The sequence below is a fragment of the Vanrija albida genome (assembly GCF_041260175.1).
Source record: "Vanrija albida strain AlHP1 chromosome Unknown contig_1, whole genome shotgun sequence".
NCBI lineage: Eukaryota > Fungi > Basidiomycota > Tremellomycetes > Trichosporonales > Trichosporonaceae > Vanrija > Vanrija albida.
In genome coordinates this window covers 166,841-183,759 of record NW_027191420.1, presented here as the reverse complement: position 1 = coordinate 183,759, position 16,919 = coordinate 166,841, and the positions used below count along the sequence as shown (strand labels likewise).

The 16,919-nt window shown below is 70.2% G+C and overlaps 9 protein-coding genes across 9 annotated transcripts; 5 read left to right on the top strand and 4 right to left on the bottom strand.

Annotated features, from left to right (window-relative positions):
• Nucleotides 1–117: 117 nt before the first annotated feature.
• Q8F55_000104 (uncharacterized protein) lies at nt 118–1,209 on the top strand (the record flags this gene model as incomplete). The annotated part of the gene is made up of 3 exons (XM_069348760.1): nt 118–142; nt 175–347; nt 391–1,209. The coding sequence occupies 3 exons, from the start codon at nt 118–120 to the stop codon at nt 1,207–1,209; spliced, it is 1,017 nt and encodes a 338-aa protein (XP_069212304.1).
• Nucleotides 1,210–1,610: 401 nt separating this feature from the next.
• Q8F55_000103 (uncharacterized protein) lies at nt 1,611–4,328 on the top strand (the record flags this gene model as incomplete). The annotated part of the gene is made up of 4 exons (XM_069348759.1): nt 1,611–1,826; nt 1,905–2,862; nt 3,189–3,400; nt 3,447–4,328. The coding sequence occupies 4 exons, from the start codon at nt 1,611–1,613 to the stop codon at nt 4,326–4,328; spliced, it is 2,268 nt and encodes a 755-aa protein (XP_069212303.1).
• Nucleotides 4,329–4,469: 141 nt separating this feature from the next.
• Q8F55_000102 (uncharacterized protein) lies at nt 4,470–6,219 on the bottom strand (the record flags this gene model as incomplete). Its single annotated transcript, XM_069348758.1, has 3 exons — nt 4,470–5,510; nt 5,792–6,078; nt 6,123–6,219. The coding sequence occupies 3 exons, from the start codon at nt 6,217–6,219 to the stop codon at nt 4,470–4,472; spliced, it is 1,425 nt and encodes a 474-aa protein (XP_069212302.1).
• Nucleotides 6,220–7,368: 1,149 nt separating this feature from the next.
• Q8F55_000101 (uncharacterized protein) lies at nt 7,369–8,863 on the bottom strand (the record flags this gene model as incomplete). The annotated part of the gene is made up of 3 exons (XM_069348757.1): nt 7,369–8,388; nt 8,423–8,607; nt 8,644–8,863. 3 exons carry the CDS (start codon nt 8,861–8,863, stop codon nt 7,369–7,371), a joined length of 1,425 nt encoding a protein of 474 aa, XP_069212301.1.
• Nucleotides 8,864–9,173: 310 nt separating this feature from the next.
• Q8F55_000100 (uncharacterized protein) lies at nt 9,174–10,748 on the bottom strand (the record flags this gene model as incomplete). Its single annotated transcript, XM_069348756.1, has 2 exons — nt 9,174–10,376; nt 10,413–10,748. 2 exons carry the CDS (start codon nt 10,746–10,748, stop codon nt 9,174–9,176), a joined length of 1,539 nt encoding a protein of 512 aa, XP_069212300.1.
• Nucleotides 10,749–11,288: 540 nt separating this feature from the next.
• Q8F55_000099 (uncharacterized protein) lies at nt 11,289–12,311 on the top strand (the record flags this gene model as incomplete). The annotated part of the gene is made up of 1 exon (XM_069348755.1): nt 11,289–12,311. One exon carries the CDS (start codon nt 11,289–11,291, stop codon nt 12,309–12,311), a length of 1,023 nt encoding a protein of 340 aa, XP_069212299.1.
• A 16-nt stretch (nt 12,312–12,327) lies between these two features.
• Nucleotides 12,328–12,882, bottom strand: Q8F55_000098 (uncharacterized protein; the record flags this gene model as incomplete). The annotated part of the gene is made up of 1 exon (XM_069348754.1): nt 12,328–12,882. One exon carries the CDS (start codon nt 12,880–12,882, stop codon nt 12,328–12,330), a length of 555 nt encoding a protein of 184 aa, XP_069212298.1.
• A 742-nt stretch (nt 12,883–13,624) lies between these two features.
• Nucleotides 13,625–14,990, top strand: TRPB2 (Tryptophan synthase beta chain 2; the record flags this gene model as incomplete). The annotated part of the gene is made up of 4 exons (XM_069348753.1): nt 13,625–14,077; nt 14,115–14,287; nt 14,327–14,871; nt 14,950–14,990. The coding sequence occupies 4 exons, from the start codon at nt 13,625–13,627 to the stop codon at nt 14,988–14,990; spliced, it is 1,212 nt and encodes a 403-aa protein (XP_069212297.1).
• A 273-nt stretch (nt 14,991–15,263) lies between these two features.
• On the top strand, nt 15,264–16,354 carry Q8F55_000096 (uncharacterized protein; the record flags this gene model as incomplete). Its single annotated transcript, XM_069348752.1, has 2 exons — nt 15,264–15,464; nt 15,524–16,354. The coding sequence occupies 2 exons, from the start codon at nt 15,264–15,266 to the stop codon at nt 16,352–16,354; spliced, it is 1,032 nt and encodes a 343-aa protein (XP_069212296.1).
• Between the last annotated feature and the right edge of the window lie 565 nt (nt 16,355–16,919).

Here is a 16,919-nt window from a genome sequence, read left to right as displayed (position 1 = left end):
CGGCTCCGGCTCGGCACGTCACCGGCGTGACCAAGGACGACGACGGCAGCGGCGGCAGCGGGCAGCGGCAGGCGACAAGTGACAACGCATCTCGCATCACACTTGACACATCACACCATGGACGCGCTCTTCGACCAGACTCGTGCGTGTGTTCGTCTACAGAGCTGACCCCAGCGCACCGGCACGAGGCGCTCATCATCGCAGCGGCGGCGGCGTCGCTGTCCCCGAGCGCAGGCGACCCGCTCGGCGCGCTGCGGCGGCTGGCGCACAGCGCGCGGGGGGTGAGCGTGGTCGAGGTGCCGCCGGGGCGGGGCGACTCGCTCGCGCTAGCCGTCAAGTGGGCGGTGGTGAGTCGGCGCTGGTGCTTCGCTTCGGCTCTAACTCGCCCAGCCAGCCGACCTCGCCCCCCTCCTCGCCGCGCTCAACGCCAGCGCCGTGGCCAAGCTCGACGTCGACCTGCTCACCGACCTCGCACCCGACCGGGGCACGCACGCGCCGGCGCTCGGCTTCCTCCTCGCGGGCTTGCGCTGCCCCCTCCGCCGGCTGACACTCCACGACGGGGTCGCGCCGGCCCCTGCCGCGCTGGCCTCCCTGCTGGCCGGGACGCCGACGCTCGAGAGCCTCACACTGTCACATTACCCCGCGACGCTGGACCGCGTCGGCCCCCTCCTGGTGGCGCTACGGGCCGCGCCGCACGCGCTCGCCTCCATGAGGCTCGGGCACAGGCGGCTCCCCCCGCCCAGAGTGAGCGGCGGGTGCTTCCTCCCCCCTGCTGTCAGGCCTGACCCGGCCGAGCGGCCGCTGGCCGAGCTGGCGGCGCTGCTAGAAGCGAGGGGGAGGGCGCACGAGCGCGTCCGCGCGGCGGTGAGGGCCGCGCTCGTCCCGGCACGAGTGGTGCTGCGCTCGCGGGGCGGCGCGCTGGGCAGCCTGCCCCCCGAGGTTAGGGCACACATCGTGCGCTTTGCCACGCGCGACCCCGGCGCGTTGGCGGCAGCGCAGCTCGCGCGGTTGTGTACGCTGGCTGCTGGGCCGGTCGGGAGGGTGGGCGACGAGGCGTTCGGCGCGGCGATGGACGCGGCGGTCGGCGCGTTCCGCAGCGAGGGCGCGCTGGCGGTGCCGGAGCGGAGGGCGATACCGGGCGTGTGCCCGTTCGTGCCGGTTGTCAAGTGCGCCGCGGGGCCGGCGGTGCTCGTCGAGTGGGGGCGGTAGTGGGGCATTGCATCGGGTGTATGTATGGTTGTATGGTTGTGTGGGTCGTGGGTAGGGTGGGGACGGGGTGAAGACGTGGTGGGGGAGCACCCTCCGCCGTCTGGCGTCGCCGCATGCATGTAGCCGGGCGGCTCGGGACGGCGCCGCCATGCACAACGTCATGCGCCGGCCCCAGCAGCCCCAGCAGGCGCCGAGGCCAGCCCTCGGCCACCCTCGCCCAACCCTCCCGATAACGACGCCGATGAGGACCTTTGCAGTCGCCACCACGCGTGATTATCACCCCGCGCCAAAGTGGCATGACGTGACGATTCGACCGGGCGGGTGCGTCGTGCGTGGGTGTGGGCAGACGGCTACTTAAGCTGCGCGGTGCATGCATGCAAGCACGCCGCACACTCGACACGATGGACGCACCCCCCTACAGCTACATGTACGAGGCGTCGGTGGTGGCGGTCGAGGCCGGCGCGTGGGAGCTGTGCGCCGGCCGCCCGCTGGCCTCCCTCATCGCCGCAGCGGACAACATCGCCCTCGTCGACGAGGCGACCACGGCCGCGTGGGTGCGCCTCAGCCCCGTGGAAGAGGGCAAGACGGCCACCGGAGTCCGCGCGACGTTCGAAGACGTGAGTGGCGCGTGGGTGTGGCGGCACCCCCCGGCGCCGGGGCACGCGCTGACGCTCCTCGCGCGGCGCGTCGACCAGTCGCCCGAGCTCGACGCACTCATCGACGCGCTCAACGCCAGCTGCGTGACCGAGCTGAGCGTGCACATCCGGCGAGTTGTGCTCCTCGCCGACGGGGAGAGCACGACGCAAGTATCTGCCTGCTACTGCCCCTCCAAGGCGCTCGAAGCAATCCTCACGCGTCTCTTCGCGCGGCTGCGCCTCCGCTCCCTGCGCGCGATCTACCTCCAATCAGGGCAGCAGGTGCCCTCTGCCCCGTTGGCCGCGTTCCTCGGCAGCAAGGCCAGCGCCGGCCTGCAAGAGCTCACGCTCAGCCCCTACCTCCGCACGGTGGACACCCTCACGCCCCTGCTCGACGCGATCAAGCGCCGCCCGGCAGCCCTCGAGCGCCTGTCCCTCGGCGGGAGGAAACTCGGCGCGTGGGACGAGTGGAGCGAGTACGGGTGCTGCGCGTGCGCGTGGTTTGCGCGCATGGCGGCCCCGCCGGACCCCGCCAAGCCGGTCGTCGACGAGATCGACAGGGTGCTGCAGGCGAGGGGGGCCGCGAGTGGGCGGGTACGCAGGGCCGCAAGGGCCGCACTCACGCCGGCGCGGGTCCTCCTCAACGCGCGGGCGGCGGGTAAGGGGCCCAGCATCGCCCAGCTCCCGGCGGAGATCTTGTTCGACGTGGTGCGAGCGTGCGCGGGCGACGCGCTGTCCGACGCGCAGCTCGCGGCGCTGTGCCGCCTCGCGCGGAGGGACGAGGTGGGCCGTCTCGCCGGCTCGCGCATGGGCGCGGTGAAGCTCGAGTCGGTGGACAAGACGGACCCCGCCGACCCCGACGCGCCCGGGCCCAGCTCGGCCCCGATGCAGACGAGCGCGTCCTCGCCCGAGGCCAGGGCCGCGTTCGGCGCCGCCATGGGGTCGTACCTCGCCAGCGGCGGGTTCTGGTGGGACCGCGGGCTGCCGGCGGCGCAGGCAGCGGGGAGCATGTCGGCCGGTAGGTCCGCCGCCGCGCGCCCGCTCGTGCTTGAGGGGCGGGGGTGTGCGGGGGTTCCGAGCGAGGTGTGTGAGGGGGCCACGAGGCCTGTGGCAGCGTAGAGATGTAGAGTTGGAAGAAATGTATCGTTGTCAATGTCGGGCCGATGCCACGATGCCGGGGCCGAGCCGAGCGAGCCGGCGTCACCGCCTTATCTCGCTGTCGCTCCTCGTCACTCGACTTTTCATCTCGTCCCCAGCGATGAGCACGCACCCCGCCGACGCCGGCCCGTCGACCCCCGCGCCGTACTGTACGCCGCGCCCGCCGCACCGCTGACCCCGCCCCAGGCGTGCTCGAGCTCTACGCGACGCCGGCGCACGACGCCCTGGCCGCGACCTTTGCGGCGCCGCCGCCGACCCCGCCGCTAGGCCCGCTCGAGGCCCTCGTCGCTGCCCAGCCTGAGATTTATACCGCCGACGAGCACGGGCACGACCTCGCGTGGGGGCTGTTGGCGCACCCCGAGCGCCCGTTCTTGGCACTACGGGCGAGGTGGAGCAGCGTGAGCCTCCCCCCACTCCGCCCAAGCCCGCTGACGCCGGCCCCAGCCCGCCGACCTCGACCCCCTCATCGCCGCGCTCAACGCGAGCAGGGTACACGAGCTCGTGGTGCGCCTGCACCAGCCCGGCGTCTCCCCCGCCACGCCGCCCGGCGCGCTCGCGCACCTCGTCTCCGCGCTCCACATCTCCACGCTCCACGCGCTAGTGCTCCACGCCGAGCCCTCCCCCGAGCCCCCCGCCGCAGCCGCGCTCGCAGCCCTCGTCGCCCGCGTCCCCGTGGCCCGGGTGCACCTCCTCAGCCCAGTCGACCTCGCGCCGCTCCTCGACGCGGCGGCGGAGACTGGCCGCGTCTCCTCCCTGCGCATAGCCGGCGCCGAGGGGTGGGAGGGCGAGTTTGTCCCCCCCACACGCGCCGGCGGGGGGTGGTACGCGCCCTCGGCCGTCGTCGCCCGCCTCCCGGCCATCACGTGGCGCAACGCCGAGATGGGGCGCGCGCTGAGGCGCACGGCCGCGCAGGTGCTCGTGCCAGCGAGGGTGCTCCTCCGCGCCTGGCCGGCGACGCACGCCGACGCCGCCTTCCCCGTGCTCGCGCTCCCGCGCCACGTGCTCGCCGAGGTGCTGAGATACGCCGCCTCCGAGCCCCTGCTCTCCGACCCGCAGCTCGCAAGGCTGTGCGCTCACGCCGCGAGCCCCACCGCGCTGGCGGCGCTCGCGGCCGCCGTGGCCGACGCCCAGGCCCCGCGCAAGGTCGGCGGGGAGCACGTCCCGCCCGACGCGTACGCCACGCTGCTTGCTGACGCGGCCAACGCGCACCCCGAGGCGGCGATCGCGCAGCGGATCGCCGCGATGCGGCTCCGCACCGTTAGCACACCCACCTTCGCCGACATCATGGACCGCTGGCTCGCGGCCGGCGGGTTCCATGTCGAGTGACGCTACCCCACCCACCCCATAGACGCATTATAGACGCCCCATAGACGCAGCCACACGCAACATGCCATGCTTGTCTATACTACAGTAATGTCCTACAATCATGGTGTACACATACTACACACTATGCTGGCCTACGCCGCGCTACAAGTCATAGGTGAAGCCGCCGCACGCGAGCCACTCGTCGCGCGCGCTCTCCTCGGCCACGCCCTCGGCGACCGACGTCCGGAGCGCGCCGGCGATCCGCGCGAGGCTGCCCGGGTCCTCGGCGAGCTTGGCCACGCGGTTGGCCTGCTCGGCGCTCAGCATGGCCGGCTCGTCGGCAGCCAGCGCGGCAATGCGCAGGCGGAGCTCGGCGGGCAGGCGGAGGATCGGCGGGAGGAGCGGCTTGGGCGGCGTCACCGCGCCGAACAGCGGGATCGCCTTGCGCAGCCCGCTGGGGCTGCGCGTCATCGACTTGCCCCACGACCCGGACAGGGCGCTGAGCGAGCCCGAGCCCGCCGCCTTGCCAAACGACCCCGAAGTCATGGCACTCCCCGCCGCCTTGCTTAACGAGCCCGAGCTGAACATGCGCTTGAGTTTCCCCGGCTTCTTTGCAAATGCCGACGGCGGCGGGGGCGGCGCACTCTGCACCGGCGCCGGCCTCGCGTCCAGCAGGATCCTCGAAACCACGAGCATCTTGAGGGCCGAGCGGCGCACCCTAGCCGCGTAGTAGCGGTTGCGCTGGACCACGGGGCCGATGCGCGCGAGCTCGCCCGCAGACGGGCCGAAGCGCGGGTCCTGGCGCACCTCGGCCGCGCTCGGCTTGCGGATCGTGTCGCACATGCACGGGTCGCCGTAGACCCAGCACCCGCGGAGACACAGCGTAGTGAGCGTGCGGCCGGCCGCGCCCTCCTCGGCGGCTGTGATGAGCGCGCGGAGGTGCTGGTGCCCCAGCCACGGGGCGTAGATGCGGAGCCGCTGCAGCCCCGCAGAGCGGTCCGAGCGCAGGTAGTCGTCGATGGCTGCGATGGTGCTCCAGCGGCGGTCGGGCCGTAGTGTGAGCGAGACGAGGTGTGGGACTGCGAGTGCGTCTAGGAACTGGCGGCCATAGTTTGCGGATGTGCCGACGGCCTTGAAGCTGACTTCGAGTGCGGCGACGCCGGGCTGGTTGAGCATGTGCACGAGGTTGTCGAGGTCGTTGCTCTGGGCTGCGTGAGTTGCGGCCCGAGTCGCACGGAGTCGCACGCGAGGGTCTTGGCGCCGGGGTGGTCAGGCACTGGCCTGCCACCGGAGGTTTGCTCGCTGCCTTCAGACATGGGCTGTGTGCCGACGTCCGGTGGCAGCGAGCCGACGCATGCTGCTACACTCGAGAAACGGTGCGCGGCGAGGCCGAGGAAGACACCTTCCCCCCACCCCTCCACCGCACCTCCGTCCCCGGCCAAGACACCCCCTCCACCCTCCCTCCCTGCCCAGAACCCACTCACCCCCATAGCATGCGCCGTGACGTTGACGACCGGCCGGCGCCCGTTCACCGTCTGGGCATTGAACCCGGCGTACTCGTCGAGCGCGGCGAGGTGGCGCAGCGGCGCCGCGCTGTCCGAGTTGTTGTCCGACGACGCAGACGACCAGGTGGTGGATAAGCTCGCGCGGCTGCTGCTGCTGCTCGACGAGCGGGGGTCGGGGCTCGAGCACGTCGACGGCGGGGCGCGCGGCGCAAAGTCCCAGGCTAGGCCGGCGGCCGGGCCTATCGCCTTGGCTATGACTTTGACTTCTGGCGGGGTCAGCTTAGCTCGGAGGGAAGGGCCGCCGACTCACTCGCACCGGTCCGCGCCTTGCCCTTGCTCGTGAGGCTTGGGCGGTGGCGGAGCGCCGGGAGGAGGGGATACGCCGCCTGGCCGAGGAGGGCGGCCATTGTGGTGTCGCCGAAGGTGGGGGATGAGCGAGTGTGATGTGGTGTGCGATGGGGGATATAAAGGAGCGTCGGAGGGACGGTTGCCAAGCAAGGTACCCGTGGGAGTCGGCGCGCGCGCGGGGGCGGGGGTGGGTCGGGATAAGCTTGAGTGTCTGTTTCAGAGTGTAGTGTGCAGAGTGTGCAGACGAGTCGAACGCGCTGGGAGGTTGGGAAAGACGGCGAGGGAGGCGATGGACGCTAAGTGCGGGAGGGGGGTGGGCGAGGACGAGCAGGTCACTTGAGACAGCGAGGCGATGATAACAAAGCAATGTCGCACCACCCATATGCATGAAAAGCGCTGCCGGCGTCGGCGTCGCTCCGTCGCCGCCACCGTCGTCGCCGTCCCCTCCCCCCGCACAGCAGCTTGGCGGCAACGGCCTGTGGCGGTACCAGGGCTGCGGTTTCAGGTTGGCGGCGGCGGACGGCAACGGCGGCGGCGGCGGGGGCATGAGCGATGCAGGGGCGGGTCGGGGTGAGCGGGCAAAGCATCCCTGCGGCTCCTGGCATGCATCATCCCCCTCCTCCTCTCGCCGTCGTCAGCGGCTTGAAGGCTTGCATTCATGCATCCGCCCCATCCCACGGGCTGCAAATGGCCTGTTCAGGAGTCGCCTGCTGGCTGGCCGTCATGTGAGAGCTCTCCTCGCCCGCCGCCACATGCCGTCAACGAGACTGACTTTGCTCGAATGGGCAAAATGTCCCGCCGCCAAGACTGCAAGCTCTCACACACAGTTCAACCTTGCTTGGCTTTGCCTGTCGGCCCCACACTCACTCTATGTACCACGACTCCATCCCAGCCACTCGCTGCGCCCAACTTACTCAGCCCCCACAATTCCCACAATCTCCAACTCCATCTCCACGCGTGCATCGTGTATCAAGGCAACTGCTACAAACAACCCAGACAACTATTAATACGCCAGCACCCACATGCAACAAACATGCCGCATAGCGCGGAGCGGCGCGACGCACACGCACGCCCCCTCGCCCGCCCCGCCCGGCCCTCGTCCGGCAAAGCCGGCCGGCCGGCCGTAACAACATTCCGCCGCAGTATCAGCGCGCAGGCTGATCACCGCCGCCACATTCCTCAGCGACAGCCGTTGACGGTGGGCACCGCTACAGCAGCCACCCGCCGAGCCACTCGTCCAGCACCAGCATCTCGGCCATGCGCTCGCGCTCGGCCTCCTTGAACGCACTCGCAAGCCGGCGCAGGCTCCCAACGTCCTCGGCGTGCTTGCCGACGCGCTGAGCCTGCTTCCACGACAACGCGGCGCGGTCATCGTCGTCGAGCGCGAGGTACGCAATCTTGAGGCGCAGCTCGGCCGGCAGCTTGAGGATGTGCGACTTGGGAATGAGGCGCGACGGGGATGGCTTGCGGCGGATCTTGCCATCAGGCGACCTGAGGCCAGGCGGAGCCTGCTCAATGGCCTTGAAGTCAAAGTGGCTAGGAGAGCGCACGAGGCGGTTGTGCTCCTCCTTGACGGGGTTGGGGTTGTGGAACAGATCACGGAGCGCGTTGAACGACCGGCTCGGCCAGAGGATACGCGGGGGGCGGATCGCACGCAGCAGCACACGCGCCATGACCAGCAGGCGCATGACCGCGGGGATGCGCGGGTTGAACTTGAGAGAGTTGCGGAGAATGACCATTGGGATACGTCCTAGCTGGCCCGTGGTGAGCATGTTGATTAACGCGCGGTAGTCGAACGGCTGGAGGACGTCGCGCTCGCACACGCACGACGAGTCGCGGAACCAGCAGCCGCGGACGCAGAGGCGCGTGATCGGCACGTTGTATGCCTCGACGGCATCGACGATACGGGCGACCTCCTCGGCGCCAAACCACTTGGCGTCGACGCGGAGGCGGCGGAGCTTGGCGCCGGACGGCGACGCGAGGAAGCCCGCCAGCGCCGTCGCCGCAGTCGACTCTTCATTGCTCACGAGCGACAGCGAGGTGAGCGTGGGCACCGCGAGGTCGGCTAGGAACGACGCGACGTAGAACGTCTCGGGGATCGGCTTGGGGCTCGGAGACAGTGGCGCCGCCTTGCGTGGGGCATCGCATAGCGTAACCGCGAGGTCGCAGAGCGGGGGGAGCGTGTTGAGAATCTCGACGAGGGTGGGGATGAGGGCATTCATCTCCTCCTGGCGTCAGCTACCGCACGTACTGACTACTCACGGCCCGGGGCACGGCCTTGATCTCCATGGTCGCGCGGCGCGAGCTACGGTGGCGGTGGCGCACGACCATGAACCCGGCGCGCTGGGCCGCGAGCTTGATGCGCGTGAGCGGGTCGGGGTCGTCGACGTCGTACGACCACTGCAGGCCGTCGAGAGGCGCGGTTACTACTACCGAGAGGTCGACGCCTAGTGTCAGCTCGGTGGGCGGCTGCCTTCCCTCACCTGGCTTGGCCTCGGCGAGCTCGCGCAGCCCGCGGGCGCTGGCACTTGGGCGCAGGTTGAGCTGGAAGATGGGCGCCGACGGCTTGAACGGCGACGGCGGGGCGGGCAACCGAGCACGAGTGCGCTTGAGGGGCGAAGCAGTGGGAGCAGGGGAGAAGGCGGCGCGCGAGAGGCCCGCGGCGGCGCGCGCAGGCGACGAGACAGGGGTGAGAGTGACCATGGGTGGCGAGGGGGACCACGGCACGATTAGACAGGGGAGGGGGGGTATATTAGATAGGGCAGTGGTATGTAGGTCAAACGAGTGTGGGGGGGTGGGTCAAACGAGTGTAGTGTAGAGTCGAGGTGGACGAGTGGGAGGAAGGAGAAGGAGACTCAACGAGGAAGGAAGACAAAAGGGCAGGCGCGTCAGTGGGGCAGTGGCCAGGCCCGGCCACTGCCACCACCGTCAACCCACCCATCGCCCGTGACATTACAATCGTCGTCTACGCTGCCTACATGGTACATATCTAATGGTCCATACCAACTATGCATCAGAAGCCACCGCAAGCGAGCCAGTCATCGCGGATCTGTGCCTCGGGCACCTCCCACTCTGCGGCGTGGCCCACGGCGTGCGCGATGCGGCCTAGCGACGTTCGGTCGGCGGCGTATCGTGACAGTCTAGTAAGTCTGCCCGCGTCGAGATGCGAGACGTCGGCGACGTGTCGCGCGATGCGGAAGCGGACCGACGCTGGGAGGCGGAGGAGGGACGAGGGGGCGAGGGGCGAGTCTTCGCGGCTGGAGGCTGGGGTCGGTATCGGCTCGGCCTTGGGCGCCCGCGTGACCAGCGTCTTGACCTTGTTGAACGCGCTGCTGACCTTGAACCCGATCGACGACTTGGATTTCCGCAGTGGCGGGGGTTGGAGTGTGGGCAGTGGGGCCTGGCACGCGACTGGGGATGACGGCGCGGACATGACTTGCCTGTCGGCGTCGACGAAGGGCGAGTGGACTGGCGGGAGGGAGAGTAGTGACATGCGCCGGGGCTTCTTGCTGTGCGAGACGGAAGAGGTTGCGCTTCCTCTGTTCCGCCCGCTAGGTGAGGGCGGGAGAAGCAGCATCTCGCGAGATGGCGCCGGCGACGGCGGAAGGAGCAATGTATCGCGCGACCGAGACGTTCTCACCATCTGCGGGGTAACCGACGCCCGCAAACCGCTCGGCACGCGCAGCATCTCCACCCCAGGCTCTGGCCGCGCGTGGATCAGCACGCGCGCGACGACGAGCACACGAAGCGCGGCGCGACGCTCTCTCCTCCGCCGCTCCCTGTTCCGATCCAGTGCGAGCTTGACCTTGTCGAGCGTCCTCGGCCCCGCGCGTTTCCAGCACTCCTCGCACTCGAGCGAGATCGACCACGCCGAGGTAGCGTGGTACGCGCCGCACTCGAGGCGCTGGAGGCGGACGCTGCGGTCCTGCAGCGCGGCGAGGAAGCGGGGGTCGGAGAAGGCCTCGGAGCCGCACTCGAGCGTCAAGACCTCGAGGTGCGGGAGCGCCTGCAGCAGCGCGATGAGCACCGGCACGGGGAGGGCGGTGCGCTGCGGGCCGGCGTGCCGGATGTTGAGGGTGCGCAGGGAGGTGAGCCGGCCCAGCGTGCGCATGATGAGCTCGTCGGCGGCGGCGGGGGAAGCCGACCAGGCGCAGTACGTCAGGCGCGTGATGTGCGTGTTGGACAGCTGGAGCGCGAGGCGGATGAGGTCGTGGCCCTGGGGGTCAGCACGTCGACCACGAGCTAGACTTACGCGCACCCCCTGGCCCGAGATGCGGCGGACGACGCGCCCGTTCTTCCCCCGCGCGCGCCCGACGACCCACGGCGCGCCGAGCAGCTGCACCCAGATGGGCGCGGCGTCGACGCTCGCCACGGCGGTGAGGCGGCGCTGGGCGGCGAGCGCGTCGTCGGGCCACTCGGTGCCGGGGAAGGGCTCGGAGACTTTGAGGTCGAGGCGGGGGATGGCGGGGGCCGAGCCGGAGTCGGTGGACGGCGCCGTGGACGCCGTGGGCGAGGTGATGGTGGGGGATGGAGCCGAGGTCGTGGCGGCCGAGCGCACGCTGAACATGGATAGGCGTGATAGTGCCATGGTGGGCGAGTGGGCTGGTGAGAGGAGAGACGAGGAGTGTCAAAAGACGTGATAAAGAATGGTGAGGGAGGTCGCGTCGTCGTCGTCACTTGACACGCCCCGAGCGCAGACCGGCCCGCTTGGCCGCTTGGCAGTCTGGCTGACGCTGATATCGCCCAGCCCGCCAAGAGTGCAGTGTGGTCAGTGCAGCGCGGCGGGGCGGTGGGCGGCGCGTGCAGCGTGGTATCGGGGGTGGCTGGGTGCTGCGGATGGTCAGGCCGGCAGGGTGGGATTGGGCAGCTGGGCGCGCAGCTGGGTGGTGGTCCGTCCGCCGGTGTGGGGGAGGCGGTGGCAGGGGCGTGCGGCGTCGCTGGTGGTTTCGGAGTGAGACTTGTTGTGCTCGCTCGCTCCGTCGGCGCCGCGGCGGCGGCGTGTCTCGGAGTAACGCTGGAGGAAGGTCGCTGGACGACCTCCACCCGGAGAGGTCCGACGGACGACGATGACGCCGAGCGGCGAGCGCAGCTTTCTCCCAACGCCCATCACACCTCCGATGCCGACACCATGGCGCCCGACAGCGCCGATGACGCCGGCCCCGGTCCGCCCATACTCGGCGCGGTCACGCTCAGCCTGAGCGTGTCCGCGCCGCCGCCCTGGCTCGAATGGCACCGCGCCGACAGCGACCCGCTCGCGCCGCTCGCGGCCTTGCCGCCGCCGTGGGTGTACGTGCGGGCCAAGGGCGCACGACCCCGGGCAGCTATCACCGGCGAGCTGAGCGACGGGCTCCCCCCGCCCGGTGACCATCTCGCCCTCGCCGCGCTGGCCGCGGCGCTCAACGCATCCCGCGCGACCGAACTCGAGTTGTCCATCACGGCCGACTGGGCGCAGCCGCGCGCCGAGGCCACGGCGGCGTTTCTCGACAGCCTCACGCTGCCGTCCCTCCGCGTGCTTGGCGTCGAGACCACCGTCCACCCCGCCGAAGTCGCCGCGCTCGTCGCGCTGCTCGCGCGCGCGCCGCGCCTCGAACGCCTCGCCATCGACCTGTCCCGCTCGCAGAGGAAGCATGCGCACGAATCCGCGATCATCGCCGCGCTCGAAGCAGTGGGGCGCGCGACCGACTTTTGCCTGTACGGCTGCTGCTCGTCCTTCTGGTCCGGGTGCCGGTGTACCTTTCCGAACCGGCTGTCCCCGGGGCATCTGGAGCGGCTCACGCGGCTCGTAGACGGCGCGGCCGAGCGGGCGGCGGCGAGGCGCGCCGCGGCGCTCCGCGTGCTCGTGGCCGCGAGGGTGCTGCTGCGCGCGTACCCCGAGGGCGGGGTGCCGAGGGCGCGGCGGCGGCGGGGGGGAGCGAGCGTCGCAGCGGCACCGGCAGCCCCCCTCCTCGCCCTGCCGCCCGAGCTGCGGCTGCACGTCGCGGCGCTGGCGGCGGGGGGCGAGCTGACCGAGGAGGAGCTGCAAACCGTCCTCGGGGCAGCGGGCAGCGCCGACGCGCTCGCGCGTGAGGCCGAGTGGCGCCGGCTCGCTGGTGCCCGGGGGATCGGCGAGGCGGCGGCGCGCGACGAGTGGCTCGCGAGCGCGGGCTTGTAGCATATGCACTTGTACATCACCTCTCCTCGGGCAGCGGCCACACGACCTCAAACTCCTCAAACACGACCTGCAGCGCGCGGCTGACCTCGACCCCCGTGCCCGCGAGCTCGCGCGCATAGTAGGCCCAGTGCACGGCGCGCCAGTACGCCAAGCTCCCGTCGCCTTCCCCCTCGAGCGCGGCCATCTCGGTCGTCACCTCGTCCATGCGCAGCACCGTGACGCGCAGAGTGCGGAGGACGCACGCCGCCTCGCCGTCAAAGTTGGTCACGACGCTCAGGTCGCCTGCCTTGGGGAGCGGCTCTGCGCGCGCGGCGAAGAAGTGCGCTGACGCCGCGGTCGCGCGCTTCTTCCCCGCTAACACGAGGGCCAGACACTCGTCCGCGTCGGCGCGGTTGTCGCAAAAGTGCCAGGCGGGCGGGGCGTGCTCCGGCGCACTGGGGTCGACCTCGCGGAAGTCCATCCACATGGCGCAGACGGACGCGACGTCCTCGGGCGGCGAGGGCTCAGTCTGCGCCGACGTCGAGGGGATGCTGGGGTCCGGGGTTGGCTCGACCCAGGGGAGCGCTGGCATGGTGGGCGGTGGTGGTGTCTGTGAGGTTGCACGTTCACTCGACTGCTTCGGCGACGCGTTGGACATCGACACCACGTGAGCGGGCCCGCATCCCGCAATTGCAGATCCAGCCGAGGACTGGTCGTACTGACAACGGCATGGGTACTGACCTGTGCCTGCGGTGTTCATCCGACGTGTCGCGCGTGCACGCGACAGGTCCGACGCCGACGCCGAGGCTTCGGGCCGGCGTTCCGGGGTCTGGCGCTCGGCCTGACGCCGCGCCGCGGCCATCGATCGTCGGCAGGCGATTGGGCAGCGCCACCGGCCCCGCTACGCACCCCCGGCGATCCGGGGACCCGGCGACGGCGACGGCGACGGCGACCATGGCCTAGGAAACCGGGCTACGGGCTACGGGCTACGCTACGCTCTGCGCACTGCAGCCGCCGCAGCCGCCGCAGCCGCCGTGCAGCTCGCGTGCGTGCGCGCGCTGCGCGTCCCGACAAATGAGCGCCAGGGATATCTCCTAGTGGTGTCCCGCCCAATCGGCTTGCGACGTCCTCACTTTCGGCTGTGGGGGCTTGCCGGGATACAGAAATCTGACTCGTCGCGGGGGGGTTCGGCTCCCCACACCGGCCGGGAAGGGCTGGGCAGAGGGGGGGGGGGGAGGGGTGCATTGTTCGGTCGAGCTGTTGCTTCACTTATTGCATTGTTGCATTCTCACTCCTCCTCACCTCGACCAGCTCCCCCCCCAGCCCAGCACATCATGACCAACGCGCCCATCACCCTCGGCCCCATGCCCGACGCCAACGGCTACTTTGGCGAGTATGGCGGCGCCTTCATCCCGCCCAACCTCTCCGCCGCGATGGCCGACATCTCCAAGGCCTACGACGAGATCACAAAGCGCGAGGACTTCCAGAACGAGCTGCACTCGCTGTTCGCAAACTACGTCGGCCGCCCCTCGCCCATCTTCCACGCCAAGCGCCTCAGCGACAAGCTGGGCGGCGCCCAGATCCACCTCAAGCGCGAGGACCTCAACCACACTGGCGCGCACAAGATCAACCACTGCCTCGGTGAGGCGCTCCTCGCAAAGTTTATGAACAAGAAGAAGGTCATCGCCGAGACTGGCGCCGGTCAGCACGGTGTTGCGCTGGCTACGGCCTGCGCGCTCGTCGGCATCCCGTGCGAGATCCACATGGGCCAGGTGGACATTGAGAAGGTGGGGGGGGCCCGGGTTGTTTTCTGATAGGTCACAGGAGCACCCAAACACCACCAAGATCCGCATCCTCGGCGCGACCCTCGTCCCCGTCACGCGCGGCCAGGCGACGCTCAAGGAGGCCGTCGATAACGCGTTCGAGGAGTACCTCAAGAACCCCGAGGACTACTTCTACGCCATTGGCTCGATTGTCGGTCCCGACCCCTTCCCTCGGTGAGTGTGATGCCATGCACCGCCCGCTCACACCCGCAGCATGGTGCGCGACTTCCAGTCGATTGTCGGCAAGGAGGCGCGCGAGCAGTTCCAGGCGACGCACGGCAAGCTGCCCGACGTCGTGGCCGCGTGTGTCGGCGGCGGGTCCAACGCCATCGGCCTGTTCACCGCGTTCCTCAACGACGCCGACGTCAAGATTGTCGGCGTCGAGCCGGCCGGCAAGTCGCTCGACGTCGTCGGCCAGCACGCCGCCACGCTCACAAAGGGCAAGCCCGGCGTCATCCACGGCATGCGTTGCTACGTGCTCGAGGACTCGGAGGGCGTGCCCTCGGCCGTCCACTCGATCGCCTCGGGCCTCGACTACCCCGGCATCGGCCCCCAGCACTCGTACCTCAAGGACGCGGGGCGTGTGACGTACGAGACGGCGAGCGACAAGGAGACGCTCGACGCGTTCATGGAGCTGTCGCACGTCGAGGGCATCATCCCCGCGCTCGAGTCGGCGCACGCTGTGGCCTGGGCGATCCGTACCGCGCCTACGCTGAGCAAGGACACGCATATTCTCATCAACCTCAGTGGCCGTGGTGGTGAGTAGCAGCGCGAGCGAGCGCAGCGAGTGCTGCAGACGTTGGAATGAGGTCGAGGTGCCCGCTGACACGCCACAGACAAGGACGCCGACTACGTCGCCAAGATCCTCGGCATCTAAACCGTTACGACTGTCTCGGGCTCTCTGTCTCCTCTGGTTGTTTAGGATCGTGCGGGTTGTGATGTTAGTCGTGGTGACGCCAGAAGAGCCGTGACGCAGAGTGACGCGCCGCGCGACGCCAACGACGCCAGCGCGACTGATTTTGCTCCAACCCTGCACGGCGTGACTGTCTCGTCTCACTGCTCGTCGTCCAACCTCGGTCCTCCTCCTTGTTGCCACTGACCACAACGCATTGCTATCACAACCACCACTCCCTCCCCCCCGCTGCCCACTATGGGCCCCGGCTCGTTACGCGACAGCGGGCGCCGCATCACCCTCCACATCCTCTTCCAACAGGTCACCCCGTACCTGCCGTGGGACCTGCGCCGCACCGTCGCGGGCAGCGACCCCGTCGGGCCGATGATCGCCCTCGCGCCGGACGACCACCGGCGCCGCCCAGAGACGGGGCAGCATGCGGTCCTGTACAGCGTGTCGGTAGGTCGCCTCGCCTCGCCCTCCCGCCACCCCGCGCTCACGCCCACGCCCACGCCCAGCGCCACGACGCCCCGCTGCTCGCCGAAGCGCTCAACACGTCGCTCGTGTCCGAAGTCTACCTCTTCCCCGTCGTCTCACCCGACACGCTGCAGCCCGACCCGCTGGCCGACGACGACTCCCAGCTCGTGCAGGACGTCCTCGCCCTGCTCCTCGCCTCGCTCGACGTCCCCACCCTCCGCATCCTGTCTATCGGCTTTGCGCTCCTCCCGACGGCGGTCGCCGCGCTCGCGAGCTACCTTCACTCTAGCCGCGCGCGCGGGCTGCAGCACCTGATCCTGCGCGGCACCGACGGCGACGCGCTCCCCCTCCACGACCTCGAGCTACTGCTCCCCGCCATCGCGAGCACCGGCACCGTCCGCATGCTGCAGCACGGCGCGGCGCGCACGGTCCACGGGCACGACGCCGACGCGTTCCCCCTCGGCGGCGCGTTCCCCGGCTTCTCGCACCCCGAGGCGCGGCTCCTCACGCGCATGCTCGGAGCGCTCGCGCGCAACGGCGCGTTTCTGTGGCCTGCCCGCCGGGCCGCGGTGCGCGCCCTCGTGCCGGCGCGCGTCATCCTCCGGCACGGGGGCCAGCCGCGGCCGGGCATCGCTCGCCTGCCCGCCCATGTGCTGCTCGACATTGCGCGCCGCGTGTCGGGCGACCCCGAGGTCTTCGACACGGCCCAGTGGTCCAAGCTGCTCGATGCCGCGCGCGACCCCGACGGGCTGAAGCGGCTTGCCTGGGCGGTGACGCGCCTCGACTTGACAAAGGGGCTCGGGTTCAAGGCCGTCATGGCCATGTGGCTCGACAGTGGGGGGTTCTGGCCGCGGAGCGGCAGTGCTTGTTAGCGCCGACGGGGGAAGTGGAAGTAGAGATTGCTAATGTCAAGTATAGTGCGTACGGCGTCCATGCGCGGGCAAGGCAAGGAGAGGTGCGTGGGCACGGTGTGATCACGCGGGCGGGTGCGGTGCGACGTGGCGACGTGGCCTGAGCTGTGTGGCACTTGCGCGGACAGGCCTCGTCTCGTCGGCAGCGTCGTGCCGGGAGGCCATGGGCCGTCCGGCCGGTGCAGCGTGGGAGGGGAGGGGAGGGGAGGGGAAGCGGGAGTGAAGGTGAAGCACGAAACGGCATGGGGGTGGTGCGGTGGGGTGGGGAGATGCTGCAGGCAGCAGGAAGCCCACGAGGAGAAGCGAGAGCTGGACCTGGCTGGCGTGGCACCTCGGCGTCCTCGACACACCGGTTCGCGCACTCGCGACCACGCCATCGCATTCAGCACCACTGCCCGCCCACTGACACTGCTGACTAACACGACTGACACCTCTGACATCTGACACGACCCCTCCCACAGCAAGCACGAGCCGTCAAGACACAGCCCCGTGCCACGGCCCGACCGCGCACCTCGTCGCAAATCTG